This window comes from Pongo abelii, chromosome Y, assembly GCF_028885655.2.
Source record: "Pongo abelii isolate AG06213 chromosome Y, NHGRI_mPonAbe1-v2.0_pri, whole genome shotgun sequence".
In the NCBI taxonomy this organism is placed as follows: domain Eukaryota; kingdom Metazoa; phylum Chordata; class Mammalia; order Primates; family Hominidae; genus Pongo; species Pongo abelii.
Window position 1 is genome coordinate 41868226 of NC_072009.2, and position 26253 is coordinate 41894478.

The 26253-nt window shown below is 37.6% G+C and overlaps 1 protein-coding gene across 1 annotated transcript; it reads right to left on the minus strand.

The window, feature by feature from the left end:
* Positions 1-6748: 6748 nt before the first annotated feature.
* Positions 6749-9178, minus strand: LOC129053178 (testis-specific chromodomain protein Y 1-like). The gene has a single exon (XM_054545342.2). The coding sequence runs from the start codon at positions 8770-8772 to the stop codon at positions 6967-6969; it is 1806 nt and encodes a 601-aa protein (XP_054401317.1). The 5' UTR covers positions 8773-9178; the 3' UTR covers positions 6749-6966.
* Between the last annotated feature and the right edge of the window lie 17075 nt (positions 9179-26253).

The window sequence follows — 26253 nt, forward strand, 5'->3', positions numbered from 1 at the left end:
AATCAACAGGTAAGGGCCTGATTCCAACGTAATAATCAGACCAAAAAAAAGCGTAGGCACCAGTAAGGGATCTAACACAGAAGCTTGTGCCTGATAGCATGGCTGCAGCAACAGAAATAACAGAACTTTGAGTCCATTCAGATAAAATCTTGTACAATCCTCTCACTCATTCAGATGGGGGAACCAATGCCTGGCATAAGCATGCTGTTTTCTGTATACTTAGAGGGCTTTCCGAAAATAAAGTTTTTGTTTGTTTGTTTGTTTGTTTGTTTGTTTGTGGGCATAAACCCAGTGAGATGTAGTGGGTAATGGCTGAATATTTATTTTTGTATTTGACTGGTTGCTCAACCCATATGAATCATCATTTCAGTCCCTGATTATTCCTGAGTCAGCATCCCAGGACAAGCTTTTACTTTAGGTCCTGTGCCAAGCTAAGCAGTCTTTGCAAATTACCACTTCACACTGCTCCCAGGCAAAGTGCCTGGGTTAAGCTGTCTAATAGGTCCTGGGCCTGGGCAAAGCTAAGTCACACATTCTCCAAGACAGCTTGCAAACTAAGTACATATCTTTATTTTTTAGGCCATAAAAACCTTAAACCCCAGTGGACAACTTATTCAAGCTTCTATCTCTGCTGGCAGAGAGCTTGTTTTGCCAGTTATTTAAACTTTTGCTCCAAACAGTTTCCTTTGTCTACAATCCTTAATTTTCTTAAATGTAAAAGAAAAGACTCTTAGTGTTATCTGAAATGAAAGAAAGGCTGTTACATCCTGGTGCATTGTTAAAAGAACAATATTATCTGAACGTATGACATATTTTTGCAGCTTTCTTTTGATGTCAGGGTCTGTTTGACTAATAAACTTTTCTCTTAAGATTAACTTTATCTTAACTCAATAGGGAAGTAGGAACATGTATTTCACTAAAGCCTCTCTCAGGATTTTTAAAACGCCTCTATGATTTGTATGTCTTTTTAACCTATTATGAATAGTTTAGAGTAATTATGAAGTTTTGTACTGTTCACTAATAAGCCTTCCAGTAGGCTCACTAATATTTTTTCACTCTGATATAGGATCAATAAGATTCCAATCGAGTTATCAGCAGTTCTTCCTTTCCTATTATGAATAAGAATTCTGTTATCAGTTCAAGTTTTTTCCTTTCCACCCTCCCTTTTTCAAGATTTTGGAAAAGACATGTGGTTCATCCACGGATAAGTCTGCTATCTGTAAAGCTGCATGCTTTATGGCAACAGCTAGGGTTTGGATTAGGAGTAATGTATCATCTATTCAGGTATGATTAAGCACTTGAATTAGATTTTGAAATATCACTGTATGTCCACTGGTGTCGTCAGGGGACATTTGCTTAAGTTTTTCTTTTTTTTATCTAAGTCCCTACAATGAGAAGAAAATTTCTACTATACTAGCATCACATCTATGCAGTATTTTCTGATTTTCTGCAGGGGCAACAGTGAGGTTGGGGTTTCTTTAGTGGCACAAGAAGACAAGCTGATGAAAAGGCAATTGGAGATTCTAAATGAGGGTGGCATGTATGGCATTTAGAAGATATATTTGAGTGTTCCTCAGGGGCTTGTCTCTGACTTAATGAATTATCGCTTTGAAACTTGCCTGTTATCACTGCCAAGAGGGCAGAGTCAGTTTTACCATGCTTAGAAACATCTGAGTTTTCTCCCAAGTCAAAGCAAGGTTGAATAAAAAAAGAAAAAATCAAACTCTTTTCTTTGCCATCTGAAGAAAATATGTATCTGTTGAATAGTACTAAAATGAACACGTCCCTCAGAAAGCTAGGCATGTCTGTCCTGGAGTTGTTAGGGCTGTTGTGCCCTTGAGCAATAAATACATAAGTAAGCCACTTTCTTTCTTCAGAGTCTCACAGTCAATGAAATTTCCGCATTTCAGCAGTAATCTAGAGAGGTTCACACTGCAGACAGTTTGTGAACTTTCTAAAGAAATATAGAAAAAAATCTTCCTATTATCTTTTTCCCCCTTTTGAAATAGCCCTGACTGAATAGAAAGATAGGATATTCCTTGATTTTCCATTCCTCTTGTCTTTTCTGAGTCTGGTGACTGACATAGTTGTCCCTCATGGATGCAAGCTAAACCTTCACCCACAGTTCCAGAGGAGCTAGAGACCCGGACAAGTAACGTTTACCTGCACAGGCTTTAGCTCTCCACTGGTGACTCCTGGTTGATTTCTTAAGCCTACTCAACCCAGAAGATAACCAAAGTAACTTCGGAACCTAAAAAAAAAGATGGTACAGTCATTGGATTCTAGCAAGACACTTGTATAGAGTAAGAATTTTAATGCTATTTGTGGCTTCCCTTGCTATGGCTTAGAAAAAATATTGAAATTGCAGGAAACAAGATCGATTGACTTTGAAACATAAAATTCTCTGTTAGTTTAAATGTCATTGCTGCTGGAGGAAGAAGGTGTGCCTCAAAACAAGTAAAGCTTGTATGGCTGGCTTTCATAAGGCAGTACCTAGCTAAAGTGTGTCTCTCAAAGTCACCTTCTTTCTGATTATTGAAAGTGGAAATTTTCTGTTTACTAATAGGGCACAGAGCCTTATTACTGTTAGAGGGATATAGGAGAGAGAAGAGTTAAAAAACCAAGGGTTTTGTGCAAAGAACTGGCAAGGCTTCCACAGAGAGAAAAAACTCCTTTCACTAGGTTGCATTTTAAGATCTAAAATGTTCCATGAAAATGCTGAACCCCAGGTTTATATACTCAAAAGTTAGAAAAAGAAGGTTAATGCTCTATCACCTGTCCCCACAGTATGCGTCTCTGTAGAAAAAAGATGTGTCTCACAAACATACTCTTTAGATATATGTGGTTGTGTGGAGTTTTTAAAGAGAAGTAAGCAGCCAATAAGAGAAATTTTATTTGAGTGTATGCCGTTCCCTAAGGTGACATGAATATCTATCATCAGTGGACAAAAAGATCCTTATCAAATAAAAATGTTTAGATCACAATTTTGAATTCTTCCTATTTGAAAGAAAAAAATCACAAAATAGCAACTCTTTGAATTATATTTCTAGTGACTGACTTTTACCAGTGAGCTTCCATCTCCAGATCGCAACATTGTATACAAAGAAGAAACAGGAGGGACATTAGCCACACAATGACAAAATATAAATAAATAAAATGCCACAGAAAAGCCTGAAATTTTTGGTGGCAACACTCTGATAGACTGTCAGAAACTGGAGTTAGTTTTGAGGTCCTCACATAACACCGTGATATAGTCTTATCCAGAAATCTTCAATTAACTTAGATATCCTTTCAGTCCTATGTGACAGCTGGATCCTCTGTGAAAGAAAATGGTTGGAACAGAGGCAACTTTTTCAACAGCAGAGGGTGAAAAGAGACTGCCATTGTGTCTCCCAACATCCCTTTCTCCTAAGCTTTGTAAGAATGGCAGGCAATCTATCGCATTTTACCTGGCACTTGCCCAGAGCTTTCTTTGCTCTTCAGAAATTAAAAAAAGAAAAAACAAACAACAAAAACAAACAAACAAAAACTGAGAACAAGGGGCAGATGTGAATGCAAATAGAGGACAAGCTGCAGATATGAATGTAAGTAGTTTGGAATTGCACTCCTACTCACCTTTTTTATTTAATGGATTCTCACTCTGTCACTTAAGCTGGAGTCCAGTTGCAAGATCTTGGGTAACCACAAGCTCCATCTCTGGGATTTATGCCACTCTCTTGCCTTAGCCTACCAAGTAGCTGTCACTACAGGTGCCCACCACCACATGCAGCTAATTTTTTGTATTTTTTATAGACTTCATGGGAGCTTCACCATGTTAGCCAGGATCATCTCAATCTCGATCTCCTTGTGATCTGCCCGCACTGGCCACCCACAGTGCTGTGATAACACGCATGAGCCACCATGCCCAGCTACTAGTGACCTTTTTAATTAAAGCCTTTCCCAGTCCATGAACCAAAAACAAACCTTGCTGTGCCCCTGTGAACCAAAATCTATCAGGTGACACACAGATTTTTTAATCTGAAGAAAATTAAATATTATGAATGCAAAAGGGGAGATGATAGCAAATGCATAATATGTTAACTTCTGGTGGGGTAGAGTCAGTTGCCCACTCTGAGAAAGAGTCTGATATTTTTATGGAGTCAGAAGAAAGAAAATCTACTGACTAGTTTTGAAGAAAGCACTACTTATCTTTCCTGGGTCCTTGTGCCTGGAACTGTTAATAGCTGATGCAATGACTCAGCTTGGCTCAGGAACTTGACCCTGAGCCCCACAAGAGCTAAAGTGAAAGCATGGCCCAGGACCTTGGCATGGGACCAGAGGCTAAAATGATAATTTACAGAAATTTGGCTCAGGTCCTGAAGCGTGTTTAGTAACATAAGGTGCCCTTTGTAACACACTGTAGTCCAATATGGACATGTTCTGAAAAAGAGACTATTTCCTGGAAGCAATCTGGTTACACAAAAGACACAACATTTTAATGCGTGGTCTTGTTTTTTTATCTGAGTAGCTGTGGGCATGTCTTAAGCACACACACAAAAAAGTTGGGCTTTTAAAAAAAAATTATTTGCTTGCACCATGGGATTGTACAGGATTCTTAAAATTCTGTCTGCAGCCTGATAGTCCAGGCTGCTTCTCTGCCTGTGGAAATTTTCCCAATAATCCACCACAACTATGTAGCTTTTCTTTGTCAATACTATTGAAGACCTAGAAAGTTTCTGAGGGTCGAAGGCACATTCTTTGAAGTTTCCTATGTGCAAGGCTTTTTGACCCGTGAAGCACCCGACATCTTTGTAAATATTGTAAAATTGTACGTGCCTTCTTAGCAGTCATATCAGAAAAGCCCACAAGAAACAACTCACAAACATCAGAGAAATATTCTCCCTGGAAACAATCAAAACAAAATTTTCTTACTCCAGGTTTTCTCATCTTCTTGATGTAGAGAATCTTTTACTCACATCATCATCAACTTTTCCAGTTTTTACATCCAACCCTCCATGTTCCTTACTACTCCTATAGGAAATGCCCAATGAATGACGGGCCAGTAAAGTGCAAGTTTCTTTTTCATTACAGTGCCTTAAACAAATAAAGTAAGACCTGGGGAAGTTTTATGATACATCAATACATATATAGAGCCTTTCTAATATCTAGCCCTTTTTTTGGGGTCTTAAATGGGAAGACGTTATGTTATTGCTAAGCCAAAATCTTACTGTTTCTGACAAAAAGCCCTATAGTCAACAGAAAGATGCTGGGCCAAAACACATTTCTTCTATAACATGTCAAAGAGAGAAAAGCAGTCAAAGAGAGAAAGAGTGAAGAAAAGACAAGATTCTAATCTCCAGTAGAAAGAGAGACAGAGCCCTTTGAAAAACCTAATTTAAGCCATAGTGATCCCATAGATAAGAAAAAGAAAAAAAGAAAAGTAGAAGAAAAAAGAAAGCAGGACATTTGCCCTTTAGACATCCCAGATCTAAACCTTTCCCAAGCCTGGGCTGAGATGACGTCTTTGGGTCTTTGCATTTTCTGGCATTTCTTCTTTTCTGGATGATACTGCATTCTTCAGTGCCTACAGAAAAGAAAGCTTGTGGTATGCCTGATTCACCTAAAGATCTGCAGGGAATTGTCACCTGTACCAGCACCTGACCTGCTTTCCTCATCACAGATAACATGCAAAGCTGTGTGCAGTGGCTGGACTCAACCAACACTCACTCACGCATCTGCCTCCATTCTGTGCCTGGCACATCCATAGCAAACTGAAACCTAAGCCCATAGTTGCAGTTGAGTGCAGGCTGTAAGATGGGTGTGTAAAATTAGACAAGCAGGCTCAAGGGAAACTTGCACAAGGGTGACATCATCCACAGAGATTGTTGGCTGGTGAAGCGACACCCTAGAGATCTTGTGACAAAGATGACATTCATCACCAGTGGCCAGTGGATTATTCAATTATGCCTATGTAATGGAGCCTCGATAAAAATCAGCAAGACAGTATTCATAGAGCTTTTGGGTAACTGAACACATGCAGTGTTCTAGAAATTTTTGTGCTCATAAAAAGAGACACTGATAATTTTAAAGGCCATACAGAGTGTAGGTGTCTTTGTTTTGAAAGAAGTTTCTGCCTTTAATAATGTGTCCAGAATTTTAACTTATTAACTAGAGCACACTCTAAGGTAACATAAATCTGCACATTACAAACATTAGAACCTGGATATTTCCACAAAAATGATTCCATAATTCACCAGTACGGTGCAACAAGTTTTACTAAAGTTTTATTCTCTAAAGAGAGATAAAGTTTTCTTTTGTCAACTGGGTAAGAACTAGACATTTATAAAGGAAAATAAAATCAAGTGATACCTCACCACAAATTCTAGTCATATGTTCAGTTTAGGAGAATGATCTCCAGTGAATTTTGTGCCAGAAATATTTATTCTAAAAGAAAAGTCTTTTAATTTATAATTGTGTGTCTCTGAAGTGCCTGTGCCACTGTAAAGTCAAGGGCACCATCTCATACCGTTTTGTGTCCTTCTGGGATGGAAGCTGAGGCTGCCTTATAACCCAGTAGAGGTATTCTAGCATGTAAAAGTAAGAAAAATCAACATTATTACATGATTCTCTGTCAAAAACATCCAATAAATCACAACTCTGGTCTTATATATAGTAGTAGCCATAGATACACATTAGGGCTTCCAAGAAGAATCTAGTACCCAACAGTCTGCTTTTATATTTGGGCTTATGTGAGCGTAAAATAACCACATCTGGGCAAACAAGCTGTTTTATTACTTCTTTTAAAGCTGCAGTGCTCAAAAATGATGTAATAATTTAAATACCTGGCTTGGGCATTTCCGGTTGTGTTTCCAAGCCTTAGCTATGGGTGAAACTGTTTTGGGCTATGAAGATGGATTAGGGCATCTTGCAACTCATGATGCATTTGGTTCAGCTTAGTTCTCGTGTCCTGAGCAGTCAGACTGACAACTAAAACTCATCAGTTTTATTTTCAACATACTTTAACATGGATTCTGTCCCTTGGGCTGAGCTCCAGATCTTCCTCAGCACCTCACACTCTCTCTCATTGGCCTGTTCCAACTCCAACTTAATATTAGAGTGAACAAGGGCCTTAGATTCTTCCAGTACAATTTGATTATATGAGGCAAGCTCCTTAATTTGAATCATAACCTCTTGGGTGAAAGTTCCACTCAAAAATACCTGAGAGACCAGGCCTTTGGCACATGCCTCCCGTGCTGTCAGCTTTCGCCCAGCAAATAACATTTCATTGGCAGATGCTTTACCCATCATTTTTTGAAATGTAATAGTTGAACAGCCATCTGGACTCTGTCCAAAGGTCATATAAGGGGTTTGGAACCAAGCCTTTTCATTAGCCCACACGAGATCACAAAGGGGCAGGATGGATGCACCTAGTCCAATGGCAGGGCCATTGACTGATACAACAATAGGCTTTTTAAATTGAATAAAAGTATTCACAAAGTTCTTGATGGTATCCACCATTTCAAGGCTTGCTCTGTTTCTGTCGTTCCTTAAGCGCTTCACAAAGTACCCAAAATCAAGACCGCAGCAAAAGACACTTCCAGCTGCACTGAACAGCACGAGCTTGCTGTCATCCACAGCAGCGTTATTAAGAGCATTAACTATTTCTTTAATTACTTCTGTATTCAGTGCATTTCTTTCTGTGGATCTAGTTGATAGCACTATCTGGGTGAATCCATCCTCTTTCTTCACTACAATGTCTCTGTATGTGCTGGCACTTTCTGTTAGCTTTATGGTAAAGTACATCTTCTTGATAAAAGGCTGGTCTCTGCTGTCATCAGTAATATTTCTTTGCCCACCTTTCACTCTTGGAACTGAGGTATGCATGTCTGTTGTTCCATTGGCTGCTAATGGGTCTACTAATACCACTATACCTTTTTGGGTAGCTGAACCTGTGGCCATTGAAGCGGTAACTGAGCCAGACATCTGCGACATTGGTGGGTGTATCTGAGTCTTGTTCTCTACTCCAGGCTGTTCTGCACCAGGACGTGACAAAGGGTCCTGGAGGAGTTTCCCTTCTGTCACCTCGAAGACCACCGTGTCCTGCTGATCTGCTGCAATAGGGTACAGTTTCTCAAGTTTCTGAAAGCCACTCACAGTTTTCTTGTCGTTAAAGGGGCTTTTAGGTGCAAGGGTCTTGATAGTTGAATTTATTTTCTCCATATTCTGTGTGTCGGAGAAAAGTGAAGCTGCCTTTCTCCTAACGATCTTGCTGGCAGCAAATAACTTGCTGTTTTTGGATCTGTGGTGTCTATCCGTCACTTGCGTTTTAGGAGAGTTCTTAGAATAGCTCGCTTTTGTAGATCTAGAAGTTCTTCTTCTGGCATTGTTTGTAAAAATTCTACTGGTTCTAGTCCATGTCAGTTTTTTCTGTTTTTCAGTCTGTCGTCTATTAAAATCAAGTATACATTTTTCACAGTTCCTGAGGTGCTGCTCTGGTTCCCAAGTGTCATCCTGTTGGTCGTAACCTTTCCACCGAATCAAATACTCTGTATTCCCGTTTTTGTCTCGTCTTTTGTCAACAATACTTTCAACCTCAAACTCCTGGGAAGCGATGAGGAAAGACACAGGATTGGAGCAGTTGCTGTGCCAACTTTGTTTCAATTGTGTCTCCACATAGCCACTCCTTTCTGCCTCCAGTTCTTCACCAGGTTCTGCATATGGATGAACCTCTTCTATTTCGTCACCACTGGTGTAGTGAAAATTGTGTGAAATAGCGGCTATGCTATGGTACATGATAGCTTGCTCAGTAGCCTCAGGTGAGAGTAGGTAAATCCACAGCCACAACCTTCTGTTGTAGAACAGAAAGCTTTCTTTCTGCTTGTTACTCTTTTGTGTTTGTTTGTTTAATTGTGGTTGCTATGACGATTGTATGGAAGATTCTATTCTTCTAACATTTTTAAAGTTACACTAGCTTGTCTTCAGTAACATATAAAACCTTCACTCCTGTATAATGTACCTCCACTATTTCACTTATTGAGTCCTCAAAATTATACCTTTATTCAGTTTATGTCAAAAACACAAATTAGAGGTAGTTTTTTTATTAAATATATTTGTGTTTTAAGGTACGTGGAGAACAACTTGTGGAAGTGCATGTTGTTAATTGTTTTTTTTTTTCTTTTTGAGATGGAGTCTCACCCTGTCACCCAGGCTGGAGCTCAGTGGTGCTATCTTGGCTCATTGAAAGCTCCATCTCCCGGATTCATGCCATTCTCCTGTGTCAGCCTCCCAAGTAGCTGAGACTACAGGCGCCTGCCACCTTGCCTGTCGAATTTTTTGTACTTTTAGGAGAGACTGGGTTTCACCGTGTTAGCCAGGATTGTCTCGATCTCCTGACCTCGTGATCCACACACCTCAACCTCCCAAAGTGCTGGGATTACAGGTATGAGCCACCGTGCCTGGCCAAATATTATATCTTATATATTTGTACATGTATTTATCTTTACCTTAACCTTTGTTTGTTCATACTGCTTTTGAATGTCTGTCCATTCTGCCCTGAAGTACTCCATGAGACATTTCTTAAAGGGTAGTCTACTTGTAAAGGGTGCCAGCTTTTGTGTGGGAATGTCATAATGTGTCGCTCACCTTCGATGGACAATTTGGTGGATTATAAGGTTTAGGTTTGACAGTTTTTTCTGACATCACTTGGAACATATTAGTCTACTACGTTCTATCATCTTAGTTTTCAGGTGAGTAATCTACTGCTTTTCAGTGGTTATTCAGATAAGCGATTCACTGGCTATTTTTAGGGTCCCTTTTACATGACTAGCTACTTCCTCTCCTTCCTTTGAAAATCCTCAGGATTCCCTTTGTATTTGTTTTAGACAGTTTAATTATCAGGTAAGTTTTAGTTTGTTTCTTCGAGTTTTTTTTACTTGAAGTCTGTTGAGCTACTTGGGTGCTTATTTATTGTCTTAAATTGTTGCATTCTTTATGACTATTTTGTTAAATAGTCTCCATGATCTTTTGTCTCTTCCTTCGAACTTCCAAAATGCATATGTATGGCTCCTTGATGGTGTCCCTCAGGTTTCTAGGCCATATCAATCTGCCTTGCCCCTTTTCAGACTCTGTTGGTGACCAATATATGGTTGACTGCCCCCAAGGGTGGGTATCACAGTGTGGGGACAGTTTGTCAGTTGGTCTCACAAGGCTGATGCATCCCATAGCTCAATTCCCAGACTTAAATCATTGTGGTCTCATTAGCCCACTACAATCTAGAAATCTCTAAATGTGAGGTATCACACAGAGTTCTTTGTCTCATGGCCAAGAAAATTAAAGAGGACAGATGCAAAAAGGTTGAATCAAAACTTTTAAAAGTGAAAGTAAAAAAACTCCTCACAGTGGGGGTGGAATGTGATTGGTTTACCTACTATAAGACTGTGCTTTACAGTTTCTAAAGGCAGAGAAGTAAAGGAATGTACTTAGTGTTCTTGGGGTAAGCGTTATTTGGCTTGGCCCTGAAACTTGGCCTTGGATTCACCTGGAGCTGAAGTCATGATTTGTAGAAGCTACAAGTCTCAGCCTTGGAACTTGGCCCTGGACCAAGAAAGGAGCTGAAGTGACAGCTTGGCCTGAGACCTTGGGCTGGGACCAATCAAAGGATGAAGTAATGTCTCATGGTCACAATAATTAAGGAGGCTGGATGTTGCAAAGTTCAAGTAGGATCTAAAGTAACACAACAGCCATCTGGACTCTGTCCAGATGTCATATAAGGGGTTTGAAACCAAGCCTTTGCATTAGTTCGGAAGAAATCACAAAGAGGCAGTGTGGATGCACCTATTCCAAAGGATGGGCCACTGACTGATACAAAAATAGGCTTTTAAAATTGATTGAAATTGTTCACAAATTTCTTGATGGTGTTCACCATTTCAAGGCTTGTTCTGTTTCTGTCCTTTAAATACTTCAGAAAGTACCCAAAATCGAGGCCACAGCAAAGGACACTTCCACGTGCACTGAACAGCACAAGCTTCCTCCCACCCACAGCAGTCCTATTCAGAGCATTAACCATTTCTTTAATTACTTCTATATTCAGTGCATTTTTTTATGTCGATCTAGTTTATAGCAACATCTGGGTGAATCTGTACTCTTTCTTCACGGCAATATATCTGTATGTGCTGACATTTTCTGTTAGCCCTCTGGTGAATTACATCTTCTTGATAAAAGGCTGGTCTCTGCCATTGTCAGTAAAATTTCTTTGCCCGTCTTTCACTCTTGCAGCTGATGTATGCATGTCTGTTTCTCCATTGGCTGCTAATAGGCCCATTAATACCACTATACCTTTTTTGGTAGCTGAGTCTGCAACCATGGAAGCAGTAACTGAGCCAGACTTCTGAGAAAATAGTGGGTGAATCTGGGTCTTGTTCTCTATTCCACACTATCCTGCCCTGGGATCTGATAAAGCCCTGATGAGCATCCCTTCCCCCTCCTTGAAGACCACTGTATCCTGCTGATCTGCTGCAATAGGGTCCAGATTCTTGAGTTTCTGAATGCCACTCACTGTGTTCTTGTTGTGAATAGGGCTGTAAGGGGCAAGTGTCTTTCTTGATAGTTGAATATAGTAGCTCCATATTCTTTGGGTCGGACAGGTGTGACCCTGGATTACTGCCAACATTCTGGCTGGCAGCTCATAACTGGCTGCTTTTGAATTTGTGGTGTTGGTCAGACACTAGAGTTTTAGGAGCATTCTTAGAAAAGTTGGGCTTGGTAGATATAGAAGTTCATCTTCTGGTATTGTTTGAAAAACTTCTAGTTGTTCTGGTCCATGCCACTTTTTTATTTTTTCTGTTTTTTAGTCTGTCATCTGTTAAAGTCATATATACATTTTTCCCCAGTGCTGCTCTAGTTCCCAAGTGTCATACTGTTTCTTCCTAATCTTTCCATCACCAAATTTTATTTATTTTTCTTTTTTTTAGACAAAGTCTTGAGCTATCACTCAGGTGGGAGTACAGTGGCACAGTTGCACAATCTCAGCTCACTGCAACCTCCGCATCCTGTGTTCATGTGATTCTCCTGTCTCAGCCTCCTGAGTAGATGAGATTACAGGGGCCTGCCACCACACCTGGCTAACTTTATGATTTTTAGTAGAAACAGGGTTTCACTGTATTAGCCAGGATGGTCTCAATCTCCTGAACTCGTGATCTGCCCGCCCCAGCCTTGCAAAGTGCTGGGATTACAGGTTGACACCTGTAATCCACTTCTTTCTGCCTCCAGTTCTTCACCAGGTTCTGCATATGGATGAGCCTATTCTATTTCATCGCCACTGGTGTAATGAAAATTGTTTGAAATAGCAGCTATACCATGTGCTTTAGGCTCTCCACACTTACGCCCTGGTGGGACAGCTTGGGCTTTGTCTCATGGTACATGATAGCTGGCTTGGTAGCCTCAAATGAGAGTAGCTAAATCCACATCTCCTACTTTCTGGCATGGTACAGAAAGCTTTATACCTGCCTGTTATTCTTTTTCTTTTTTAATTGTCATTGATACTGTGATTACATTGAATATTCTAAAGCTATTCCACTTTTAAGGTTATACTAGCTTACTTTCAGTAACACACAAATCCCTTAACTCTGTATAGCTTCACCCCAATGATTTCCTTATTGAGTTCTCAAAATCATACCTTTATGTATTGTAGGTCAAAAACACAAGTTAGTTATAGTATTTTTATTAAATATATTTGTGTTTTAAATTACACGGGAAACAAATTGTGGAGGTGTGCGCTGTTATTCTTTATGTTTTATAGTATCTTATATGTTTATCTTTACCGTAATATATATTCATTCATACTGCTCTTTATTGTCTGTTCGTTTTACTGTGAAGTATCCCATAAGGCATTTTTTAAAAGGATAGTCTACTGGTAAAATGTCCCAGCTTTTATCTGGAAATGTCATGATTTCTCCCTCACTTATAAGGGACAATGTTTTGAACATCAGATTTCTGTTCAAAAGTTTCTTCTTACATCATTTGCAATACGTTAATCTATTGCTTTCTATCCTCTGAGTTTTCAGATAAGATTGCTGATTAATTTTGAGGGTTCTTGGAACATTACTGACCACTTCTTTTGTTGCTTTCAAGATTTTCTCTATCTTTCTTTCAAAGGGTTTAATTATCATATAATTTGAGTTTGTTTCTTTGAGTTTCTCTTACTTGGAGTCTGTTGCGTTTGACATTCTTTACCATTATTGTCTCTATATAGTCTTCCTGATTCTTTTTGTCACCCTTTGAAATTCCAGTATGCGTAATATGGCTGCTTGATAGTGTTCCACAGCATTTTAGGCTTTGTTCTCATTACTTTACTTTTTTATCTATCATTTCCTAACTTAATAATATTAACACCCTTTCTTTGGTTTGCTGATAGTGTGTTCTTCCCCCAGCTCAAGTCTGCTTTTAAATATCTGTAGTCAATATTTTTTTTACTTCTATCTCTAGACACTTTTAGGTTTTAAAGTAATTTTACTTTTTTTATTAAATTTGTTCACAACTTTTTGCGCTTCTTTTGTTTCTTCTACTAGCTGACTCTGAAACTTAATTCTAAATATAATGTTTTAGTACGACCACCATTTGGGCTGTCTAACAAAAAGTTTCAGATCATAATTTCTTTTTAATTCTTAAAATGAGCCATATTTCTCGATTTCACTGTACAGTTTATCTCTAGACATCTTTAGGTTTTAAAATAATTTTACTCTTTAGATTAATAATTTTTGTTCATAATTGTTTGTGCTTCTTTGTTTATTCTATTAGCTTATTAAGTATCTAAATTTTAAATATTACATTTTAGTAAGGCTGCCATTTGGGCTGTCAAAAAAAGCTTATTTTTTCGTAGTTTTTTTTTGTAGTTGTTCTTAAAATGAGACATACTTCCCTATTTCACTCTGTAGTTTGTGATTTTGCCGGGGCTGAAAAAGAACATTTAAATTTTAAAGTGCTGTAACTTTGAAAATAAGATTTTCTACTTCTATGGTTTGGTAGCGTTTTGTTTATTCATTGCATAGGCCCTTTCCCTCCTGTAAATCAGCTGTACTGAGCTTCTTCTGGGGTCTTTTTTGAGGCACATTGTTTTGGGGCACGCATCGTTAAAACCACATTTCATTTTATACATATATATATATTTGTGTATATATATATACACACACACACATATATGTGTACGTGTATATATGATTAATATATATGATATATCAGATATATAATATATCAGATATAGTATATATAATATACAATATATAATATATGATATGTATATATAATATATGATATATTATATATGGTATATATAATACATGCATTATATATAATATATGATATATAACATATTTTAATTATATATTATATATAATATAATATATGATATGTATCATATATTACATATTATATATGATACTATATGTCTATATTATATATAATTTAATGATATATAATATATGATGTATTATATATTATATTATATATGATTATATATGATTTATATATTATTAATAATATATATATGACTAATTTTGAAAGTTTTAGTCTACAAATGTCTTCAGAGAAAAAGAAGAACAATCAGGAAAAACATATTTTTGCTTTTTATGTCTACTGAAAGTTGGTTGCACAGAGGGACAAAGAGCCTGCATAATGTTTAGGGAATAAAACAATGACTATTCACCTCTGTCGGGACCGCCACAAGCAGAAGCAGCAATCGGCAAGTGAGTCCTCCTGAGATTTGGAGGACAGAGTCCCTTCTCTTTACCATGGCTCTTGTAAGCTGCTCCAGAAATATTTGGAAGGCAGCATCCCACTGTGGTGGTTAATAAGGAATAAGTAGCTGCTGCTGATCTGGGCTACAAAATTGATAAAATTTAATTTTTATTTACTTTGCAAATCTTTTTCTGGAAGCTGTAAAACTTCATGTAGACTCAGAATTCTATAGTAATTGCACCATACTAATCCTTCCACTGCATCTATTGTATACTTGAACAGACGGATATACAGTGATCCGTTGTACATTGCATAACTTACCCAGAATCTACTATCATTTTACTTTGTCCTATTTGTCTTTACACCTAAAGTATGCCTCGCATAGAAGTCACAAATGTGACTCCTTCGTTTAAGGGTACACTTGCAACAACGTTTGCCTTTTTAAGCAAGAGCTCACATTTACAGTTCTTACAAGTAAAATGTTACATACTCTGACATTGACTTACATGTTTTCCATACGCTCTTTCTTCCGCTTGATCCTGAATTTATTTTTTGCTCGTTTAAAAAATTTGGCTAACTTTTTAAAACCTTCTGTTATATTTTTTATATTACAATTAGGTGTATTTGGGATTCTAATTATTATGGAAAACTTAAAATAGCCTACTATGAACAATACTAACTTGTGTGAATAATTTAGTGTTTAATGTCGACAGTATAAAAATACGCTGCTCTTGTAATTTTCCATCCTTCTCAATTTATATTATTGTCTGTGATTATATCTGTCCACACAGACTGTTCATTAACAGTTAAGTTTCCCAGGGTTGAAATAGTAATAGCATTTTTCTTATAGAGAAGCTTTAGTCACAATTTCCTTTAGCTTTTCTTTACCCAGACATGTTTGCTTGAATTTCATTTTACCAGTTATATATTTCAGGTTTGATAGCATTTTTCGGTTAAAACTTGGATATCCCACCACCTTCTGACTTCATGGTTTCAGCTGAACAATCATTTGTTATTTTAATCAAGACCTTCTTGTACTTAGCAAATTGCTATTCCTTATCTGCTTTTACAATTTTCTTTGTATTGGCTCTTGATTGCCTGTAATGTTTTCTGATGTGGCTATCATTGACTATATTGTGGTTAAAGATTTTTGTCCTCTTTCAGATTGAGATTTTTAAGTTCAGGAAATGTTCAGCCATTTTTGCCTTACAAATTTTTGGCTTCTGTTATGCTTCATTTATAAGATGTCCATATGGCATGTACCGGTATACCACATGGTGTTCTATTTACTCTTTATCTTTTTTATAATTTTTTTTAAATTTTACTCTTCAGACTGGGTTTTTTCAGTTTTTATTCCTTCAGATTGAAGGAATATTTACCTGCTCAAACTTGCTGTTAAACCCCTTTGTTATAGACATTACTTCAGTAGTTATTCCATTTTTTTTTACGGGTTCTTTTGTAATTTGTCTCATTGATGCTCTCATGTTATTCTTTCATCATTTGTCTATCATTTCTCTTTAGCCCTACTTAAGACTGCTGTTTTTAGTTCTTTGTCTATAAAATTTGGGACACACTTAATTCCTGCATTTAGTTTACATTGTTCATGGCTTTCTGTTTGTTTTTGTGTTTCGGCTTTTCAGAAAACTATATTTGAAATGTCATAATGTGCTAACACTGGAAGTTACCTCTGTATTTGAAATGTCATAATGTGCTAACTCTGAATGCTTTTTGTTATTTCTGAAATGTAATGTGTTAGTTATTAAAAGCTTAGCTTGCATTCCATTGGCACTTTGAATAAGAGCAATATGAAAACTGTCACTTTTCAAATCAGGGTATGTATTAAAATTCTCCTTTAACTCTCAGCGGGATTGTTTATCTTTCTCTCCTAACATTCACTTTCTTCTCACTCTGAAGCTACAGATAAACTTGAGGGTTAAAGTATATTGTTTTAGATTTCTTTTAGAATTCTACTGTTGTAAAAATATGCATGATTTTCTAAGTGCTTCAGTATGTTAAACTGCTTTTGAATATTCAGATTTTTACAAATACTAATCTCTCTAAATTTTGTTCCTGTTTATCCTTAGCCTAGTGTAAAAAATAACAGTATTTTTTGTACTCAGCAACTTAAATATTTGTGACAAATTCCTGGAATTTCCAACCAAGAGTGACTTCTGAGTTAGGCAAAGGAGAAATAAATGTTTATTTTATCAAATTTTCTTATGTCCTCTGGAAAGACTGGGGAAAAAAAAAAAAAAAAAAAACAATTTAGCACATAAAGGCTTCTTTGCTTTTTCCAGGAGCAGGAATCAAGTCCCCATTTCGATAGTGTGGATTTCAATTCTGAAGGTTTCATTTGTGCCTAGGAAGTGATATAACAATCCTTAAAGAAAAGAAAAAATACCATTTTATAATTGTCTTTCAGGATTAAATGTTTACTTGGTTGATATAAACTATTGATTTTCAGGGTCCAGACTGTCTTTGATGGTTTGAACCTTCTTTTTGTTTGTTTTTTTGGAATATTTTGAAACTGCCATCCCTGCAGTTTTGCTTTTATTTTTGTCTATAAATCACTGTTTTCAAATTTCAGAGTTTATGGTTATTTATGAGGTTTATGTTTTGTCTCTTCTTTAAAGTACTTAAAGTGAATGTTACAATTCCAATTTTGAATCCCAGAGGTTAGGTTTTTGTTTTAATGGTTATGTTACAAAGTTTTTGGTTTTTTTTAAGTGAAATTATCAATTTTGTAGAAAATGTATGAGGTAAGATTCTCAGTTATAAAGTACAGTTTGATTTTTATAAAACAAATATACAGTAAGTGGCTTACAAAGTGACTTTCAAATAAATATCTAAAGAAAATAATAAGAAAATAATGTAAGCATGCAGCAAGATCAATAAGTACAATGATTCCTGGTGGAAGCTGGTATAAATTGTTTTCAAAAATCCAGCTACCTGTGGCTGCAGCAGACTGTAGAAGGGGAAAATTATAAAGTATAAGCCCATAGAGGTAACAGACAGTCCATGTGATTGTCTGGGGTTTTTATAGGTCTACAGATTTTACTTTAGGTTTCACTCTACTCTAACTCTGGTTCATGACTGAAAGTGGTATTGGTAAGGTTCTTACTAGCATCTATTGCTGAAAGGTTAGAAATGCTGCTAAATATACTAAAATCTTGAATGTCAGGCACCTTTGAGAAGTTAACAGTGTTGAAACATCTGTTGATAAAATTATTTTTAGTAGTTCACATTTGTAACTCTTTGATATTACAGTTTGAAGATTTCTTAACTCCAACTTTTCTTTCCATAAAGCAGAAGGATTTGAAAAAGTGTATATAATTTCCATTGATTCAACTTAGGGTAAACATTAATAAAGTAAGGTCAGTTCAGTTAATCAATGGTTAGAAATTAAACAATATATTTTCTATTTCTCTGTTTTTCCTTCCAATTACTTTTTCAACGTTTTTGTAATACATGAATGTCAAAAAATAACACCTTTTTCAGCCTCTGTTTTGGAGGTACCAAGGGAGAAAAGTCAATGAATGGCATTTGGGACAGAGCTGATCTTTAGTACAGTTGAAAGGCATAAATAATACACGTGCATACAGGTTCATTGGCGCACTATATTATGGATACACATTGTGCATTCAGAAAGCACAATGTGTATCCATAATATAGTCATGAATGATCCCAGTCATAATATAGTCAAGAATGATCATAGGATATTACAGTAAGTGAGCCAAATGAAAGCAAAGTTTTCAAGGATTATAGCTGGGGTTAGAGGATTTTCAATTTTGCTAAAGTTATTTAGTAGAACCAACGCTCAATTATCTCCTACATTTAAAAAAAAATTGATAGAAGTTTGCAGAGTGGGCATCTTTGATCAGAATTATTTGTTCTCTGCCCTGTTCGAACATAATAAAATAATGCGTTCACAAGAAAAGCGTAATAGACAGTAAGAGAAAACAAAAATCAATGCATGATGAAACTGATGTAATAGGAACAATTTCTAAAAATGTTAAGATAAATCCAAAAGGAGGTGAATTTCTACAATGGAAAATCTTTTTCATTTGAATCAAAAATTTGTTTCAGAACGTGAGCAACTAGCAGCAACCTGGTAATTATCCACATTTACACTGCTTCCCTAGTTCCCACTTAGCACCTGAGCTGTAGGCTCTGTTGTTGATGTTAGGGCCTTCTCCACTTGGCAGAACTCCTACCCATATTGGGCTTGGTTTTTCTCCAAGATTAATAAAATGCCATTGAATACCTAAAAGGAAAAGGCAAGATAAATTTTTTTTTTGCTTAATATACTAAAGGAGAGCTCTGCTGTTAAGACACATTGTTGGAACAATGTGGAGAGTGTGAAATTGAGTCATTGGAGACATTAAGTGGTGTACAGAAGCTGGCACTATTTGTAGAAACAAAGTTGTTCAGGTAAAGCTTGTAGTGAAAGAGGAATATTTATTGAAGCCTGTGACTGACCTGATTTTTCAAAGTGCTGGCACTGTTTTATTATTATTACTGTTACTATTACTATTACTACCTGTAACAGTTTTTTCACTGAGGGAGCTAGGCTTTATAGATTAAGTAAATTTAAACATGATGTTCATGGGTACATTTTACAATGATTACAGAACCAGTATCTACTAAAATTTTCTGAAAGTTTAAATTGTCATTTTCTAAGAAGACATAATACACCTTTGTTTTTAAAGAAATGGAGAGTATTTACTAATTGGTAGCCATTTGTTAAATAATTCTTCTGATACATGTTCTATAGACTTGGAAGTAAGTAAATAGAAAAATAAGTACTTTAAAAGTGTTTTTTTGTTTGTTTGTTTGTTTTTTGTTTTTTTTTCCACATAGATGGGTATGGACCACTGAAGCACCTATGCACATGTTTATATATGTCAGGATTTTTGTATGAAATTAGTTTACAATGTCACCATCGAACAAGCTGACTTATTAAAAGAAGGCTTACAGTTTTAGTATTTATTAAAAGAATGCTTTTTGATTGTATCTTAGGGATAGTGATTAGCTCAAGACCTAAAGGAAGAAGATGGGTGACTTCTCCATTTCCAACTGTGGTACCATGTTCATCTCACTGGGGAGTGTTATCAAGTGGCTGCAGGACAGTGGAGGCAGTGCACGGAGTATGACTCAAAGCAAGGTGAGACATCACCTCACCCAGGAAGCAAAAGGGGTCAGGGAATTCCCTTTCCTAGTCAAAGAAAGTTGTGACAGACGACACCTGAAAGATCAAGTCACTCCCACCCTAATGCTGCACTTTTCCAACGGTCTTAGCAAATGGCACACCTGAACATTATATCCTGTGAATCAGTTGGAGGATCCTATGCCCACAGAGCCTCACTCATTGCTAGCATAGCAGCCTGAGATCAAACTGCAAGGTGGAAGTGAGGCTAAGGGAGGGGCGCTCACCATTTCTGAGGCTTGAGCAGGCAAAGGAAGGGGCTGGGAAGGTCAAATTGGGTGGAGCCACCCACAGCTCAAGGAAGCCTGCCTGCCTCTGTAGATTCCACCTGTGGGGGCAGGGTATAGCCAAACAAAAGGCAGCAGAAACCTCTGCAGGGTTAAATGTCCCTGTCTGACAGCATGGAGGAGAGTAATGTTTCTCCCAGCACACAGCTGGATATCTGAGATCGGACAGACTGCCTCCCCAGGTTGGTCCTGGATCCCCAAGTAGCCTAACTAGGAGGCACCCAACAGTAGGGGCAGAATGACACCTCACGTGGTCGGGTAATTCCCTGAGGCAAAACTTCCAGAGGAATGATCAGGCAGCAACATTTGCTGTTCACCAATATCTGCTGTTCTGCAGCCTCCACTGCTGATACCCAGGGAAACAGGGTCTTGGGTGGACCTCCAGCAAACTCCAACAGACCTGCAGCTGAGGGTCCTGACTGTTAGAAGGAAAACTAACAAACAGAAAGAATATCCACACCAAAACCCCATCTGTACATCACCATCATCAAAGACCTAAGATAGTTAAAACCACAAAGATGGGCACAAAATAGAGCAGAAAAAATGGAAGCTCTAAAAATCAGAGCACCTCTCCTCCTCCAAAGGAACACAACTTCTCACCAGCAATGGAACAAAGCTGAATGAAGAATGGCTTGGACGAGTTGAGGGAAGAAGGCTTCAGATGATCAAACTACTCTGGGTTAATGGAGGAACTTCAAACCCATGACAAAGAAGTTAAAAACCTTGGAAATAATTAGAGGAATGGGTGACCAGAATAACCAATGCAGAGAAGTCCTTAAAGGACGTGATGGGGCTGAAAACCAAAGCACAAGATCTACTTGAGGAAGGCACAAGCCTCAGTAGCTGATTCAATCAACTGGAAGAAAGGGTATTAGTGATGGAAAATCACACAAATGGAATGAAGTGAGAAGAGAAGTTTAGAGATAAAAGAATAAAAAAAAAAGGAACAAAGGCTCCAAGAAATATGGGACTACGTGAAAAGTCCAAATCTATGTCTGATTGGTGTACCTGAAAGTGACATGGAGAATGGAACAAAGATGGAAAACTCTCTGCAGAATATTATCCAGGAGAACTCCCCCAATCTAAAAAAGCATTCCAACATTCAAGTTCAGGAAACACAGAGAACACCACAAAGATACTCCTTGAGAAGGGCAACTCCAAGACACATAATTTTCAGATTCGCCAAAGTTGAAATGAGGGGAAAAAATTGTTAAGGGCAGCCAGTGAGAAAGGTCGGGTTACCCACAAAGGGAAGCCCATCAGGCCAACAAGAGATCTCTCAGCAGAAAGTGTACAAGCCAGAAGAGAGTGGGTGCCAATAGTAAACATTCTTAAAGAAAATAATTTTCAATCTAGAATTTTATATCCAGCCAAACTAAGCTTCACAAGTGAAAGAGAAACAAAATCCTTTATGGACAAGCAAACGCTGGGAGATTTTGTCATCATCAGGCCTGCCCTAAAAGAGCTCCTGAAGGAAGCGCTAAACATGGAAAGGAACAACTGGTACCAGCCACTGTCATTACATGAAAAATTTGAAGGTCATCAAGGCTAGGAAGAAACTGCATCAACTAATGAGCAAAATAATCCACTAACATCATAATGACAAGATCAGATTCACACATAACAATATTAACCTTAAATGTAAATGGGCTGAATGCTCCAATTAAAAGATGCAGACTGGCAAGTTGGATAAAGAGTCAAGACCATCAGTGTGCTGTATTCAGGAAACCCATCTCACGTGCAGAGACACACATAGGCTCAAAATAAAGGGATGGAGGAAGATCTACCAAGCAAATGGAAAACAAAAAAAGGCAGGGGTTGCAATTCGAGTCCTGATAAAACAGACTTTAAACCAACAAAGATCAAAAGAGACACAGAAGGCCATTACATAATGGTAAAGCAATCCATTCAACAAGAAGAGCTAACAATCCTAAATATATATGCACCCAATACAGGAGCACCCAGATTCATAAAGCAAGTCCTGAGTGACCTACAAAGATACTTATAATCACACACCATAATGGAAGACTGTAACACCACATTGTCAACATTAGACACATCAATGAGACAAAAAGATCACGAGGATATCCAGGAATTGAACTCAGCTCGGCACCTAGCGGACCTAATAGACATCTAGAGAATTTTTCATCCCAAATCAACAGAATATACATTCTTTTCAGCACCACGTATCACACCTATTCCAAAATTTACCACATAGTTGGAACAAAAGCATGCCTCAGCACATGTAAAGGAACAGAAATTATAGCAAACTGTCTCTCAGAGCACGGTGCCATCAAACTAGAGCTCAGGATTAGGAAACTCACTCAAAACCGCTACACTACATGGAAACTGAGCAACTGGTTCCTAAATGACTGCTGGGTACACAGCAAAATGAAGGAAGAAATAAAGATGTTCTTTGAAACCAACGAGATCAGGGACAAAACATAGCAGAATATCTGAGACACATTCAAGGCAGTGTGAAGAGGTAAATTTATAGCACTAAATTCCCACAATAGAAAGCAGGAAATATCTAAGATTCACATCCTAATATCACAATTAAAAGAACTAGAGAAGCAATACCAAACACATTCAAAAGCTAGCAGGAGGCAGAAAATAACTATGATCAGAGCAGAACTGAAGGAGATGGAGACACTAAAATCTCTTCAAAAAATCAGTTCATCTAGGAGCTGTTTTTTTTTTAAACATCAATAAAATTGACAGACCACTAGCAAGACTAATACAGAAGAAAAGATAGAAGAATCAAATAGATGCAACAAAAAATGTAAAGGGAATATGATCACTAATCCCACAGAAATACAAACTACCATCCGAGAGTACTATAAACACCTCTACGCAAATAAACTTGAAAATCTAGAAGAGATGGATAAATTCCTCAACACATACATCCTCCCAAGTCTAAACCAGGAAGAAGTTGAATCTCTTAATAGACCAATAACAAGCTCTGAAATTGAGGAAATAATTAATAGCTATACAACCAAAAAAATTCCAGGACCAGAGGGATTCAGAGCTGAATTCTACCAGAGGTGCAAGGAAGAGCTGGTACCATTCCTTCTGAAACTATTCCAATCAATAGAAAAAGAGGGAATCCTCTCTAAGTCCTTTTAGGAGGCCAACATCATCCTGACACTGAAGCCTGGCAGAGACACAACAAAAAAAGCGAAATTTAGACCAATATCAATGATGAACATCGATGCAAAAATCCTCAAGAAAATACTGACAAACAGAATCCAGCAGCACATCGAAAAGCTTATCCACCATGATCAAGTGGGCTTTCTCCCTGGGATGCAAGGCTGGTTCAATATACGAAAATCAATAAATGTAATCCAGCACATAAACAGAAGAAACGACAGAAACCACATGGTTATCTCAATAGATGAAGGAAAGGCCTTTGACAAAATTCAACAATCCTGCATGCTAAAAGTTCTCAATAAATTAGGTATTGATGGGACGTATCTCAAAATAATAAGAGCTATCTATGACAGACCAACAGATGATATCATACAGAATGGGCAAAAACTGGAAGCATTCCCTTTGAAAACTGGCACAATACAGTGATGTCCTCTCTCACCACTCCTATTCAACATAGCGTTGGACGTTCTGGCCAGGGCACTCAGGCAGGAGAAGGATATAAAGGGTATTGAATTAAGAAAAGAGGAAGTCAAATTGTCCCTGTTTGCAGATGATAAGATTGTATATTATCTGTCCCCATCATCTCAGCCCAAAATCGCCTTAAGCTGAAAGGCTACTTCAGCGAGGTCTCAGGATACAAAATCAATGTGCAAAAATCACAGGCATGCTTAGACACCAATAACAGACAAACACAGAGCCAAATCATGAGTGAAATCACATTCACAATCGCTTCAAAGAGAAAAAAATAGATTCACCAAAGTTGAAATGAAGGAAAAAATGTTAAGGGCAGCCAGACAGAAGGGTTGGGTTACCCACAAAGGGAAGCCCATCAGACTAAAAGGGGATCTCTTGGCAGAAACTCTACAAGCCAGAAGAGAGTGGGGGCCAATATTCAACATTCTTAAAGAAAAGTATTTTCCATCCAGAATTTCACACCCAGCCAAACTAAGCTTCATAAGTGAAGGAGAAATAAAATGCTTTACAGACAAGCAAATACTCAGAGATGTTGTCACCACCAGGCCTGCTCTAAAAGAGCTCCTGAAGGAAGCACTAAAAATGGAAAGGAACAACAGGTACCAGCCACTGCAAAAACATGCCAAATTGTAAAGACCATCGAGGCTAGGAAGAAACTGCATCAATAAAGAGGAAAATAACCAGCTAACATCATAATGACAGGATCAACTTCACACATAACAATATTAACTTTAAATGTAAATGGGCTAAATGCTCCAATTAAAAGACACAGACTGGCAAGTTGGAGAAAGGGTCAAGACCCATCAGTGTCCTGTATCCAGGAAACCCGCCTCATGTGCAGAGACACATATAGTCTGCAAATAAAAGGATGGAGGAAGATCTACCAAGCGAATGGAAATCAAAAAAAGGCAGTGGATGCAATCCGAGTCCTGATAAAACGGACTTTAAACCAACAAAGATCAAAAGAGGCAAAGAAGGCCATTACATCATGGTAAAGGGATCAATTCGAAAACAAGAGCCAACTATCGTAAATATGTATGCACCCAATAAGGGAGCACCCAGATTCATAAAGCAAGTCCTGAGTGACCTACAAAGAGACTTAGACTCCCACACTATAATAATGAGATATTTTAAAACCCCACTGTCAACATTAGATAGATCAACGAGACAGAAAGTTAACAAGGATACCCAGGAATTGAACTCAGCTCTGCACCAAGCAGAACTAATAGATATCTACAGAACTCTCCACCCCAAATCAACAGAATATACAGCTTTTTCGGCACCACACCACACCTATTCAAAAATTGACCATATGGTTATAAGAAAAGCACTCCTCAGCAAATGTAAAATAACAGAAATTATAACAAACTCTCTGTCAGACCACGGTGCAATCAAATTAGAACTCAGGATTAAGAAACTCACTCAACTGAACAACCTGCTCCTGATTGACTACTGGGTACATAACGAAACGAAGGCAGAAATAAAAATGTTCTTTGAATCCAAGGAGAACAAAGACACAACATACCAGAATCTCTGGGACACATTTGAAGCAGTGTGTAGAGGGAAATTTACAGCACTAAATGCCCACAAGAGAAAGCAGGAAAGATCCAAAATTGACACCCTATCATCACAATTACAAGAACTAGAAAAGCAAGAGCAAATACATCCAAAAGCTAGCAGAAGGCAAGAAATAACTAAAATCAGAGCAGAACTGAAGGAAATAGAGACAAACAAACAAACAAAAAAAAACCCTTCAAGAAATTAATGAACCCAGGAGCAGGTCTTATGAAAAGATCAACAAAATTGGTAGACCACTAGCAAGAATAATAAAGAAGAAAAGAGAGAAGAATCAAATAGACACAATAAAAGATGTTAAAGGGCATATCACCACCAATCCCACAGAAATACAAACTACCATCAGAGAATACTGCAAACACCTCTACGCAAAGAAACTAGAAAATCTAGAAGAAATGGAGAATTGCTCAACACATACACCCTACCAAGACTAAACCAGGAAGAAGTTGCAACTCTGAATAGATCAAAAACAGGCTCTGAAATTGTGACAGTAATCAATAGCTTACCAACCAAAAAGAGTACAGGACCAGATAGATTCACAGCCGAATTCCATGAGAGGTAAAAGGAGGAATTGGTAACATTCCTTCTGAAACTATTCCAATCAATAGAAAATGAGGGAGTCCTCCCTAACTCATTTTATGAGGCCAGCATCATCCTGACACCAAAGCCGGGCAGAGACACAAACAAAAAAGAGAATTTTAGACCAATATCCTTGATGAACATTGATGCAAAAATCCACAATAAAATACTGGCAAACCGAATCCAGCAGCACATTAAAAAGCTTATCCACCATGATCAAGTGGGCTTCATCCCTGGGATGCAAGGCCGGTACAACATACGCAAATCAATAAC

Bases quoted from the DNA above. Each gene is read 5' to 3' on its own strand.
- LOC129053178 (XM_054545342.2), bottom strand. From the start codon at position 8,772: ATGTACCATAGCATAGCCGCTATTTCACACAATTTTCACTACACCAGT.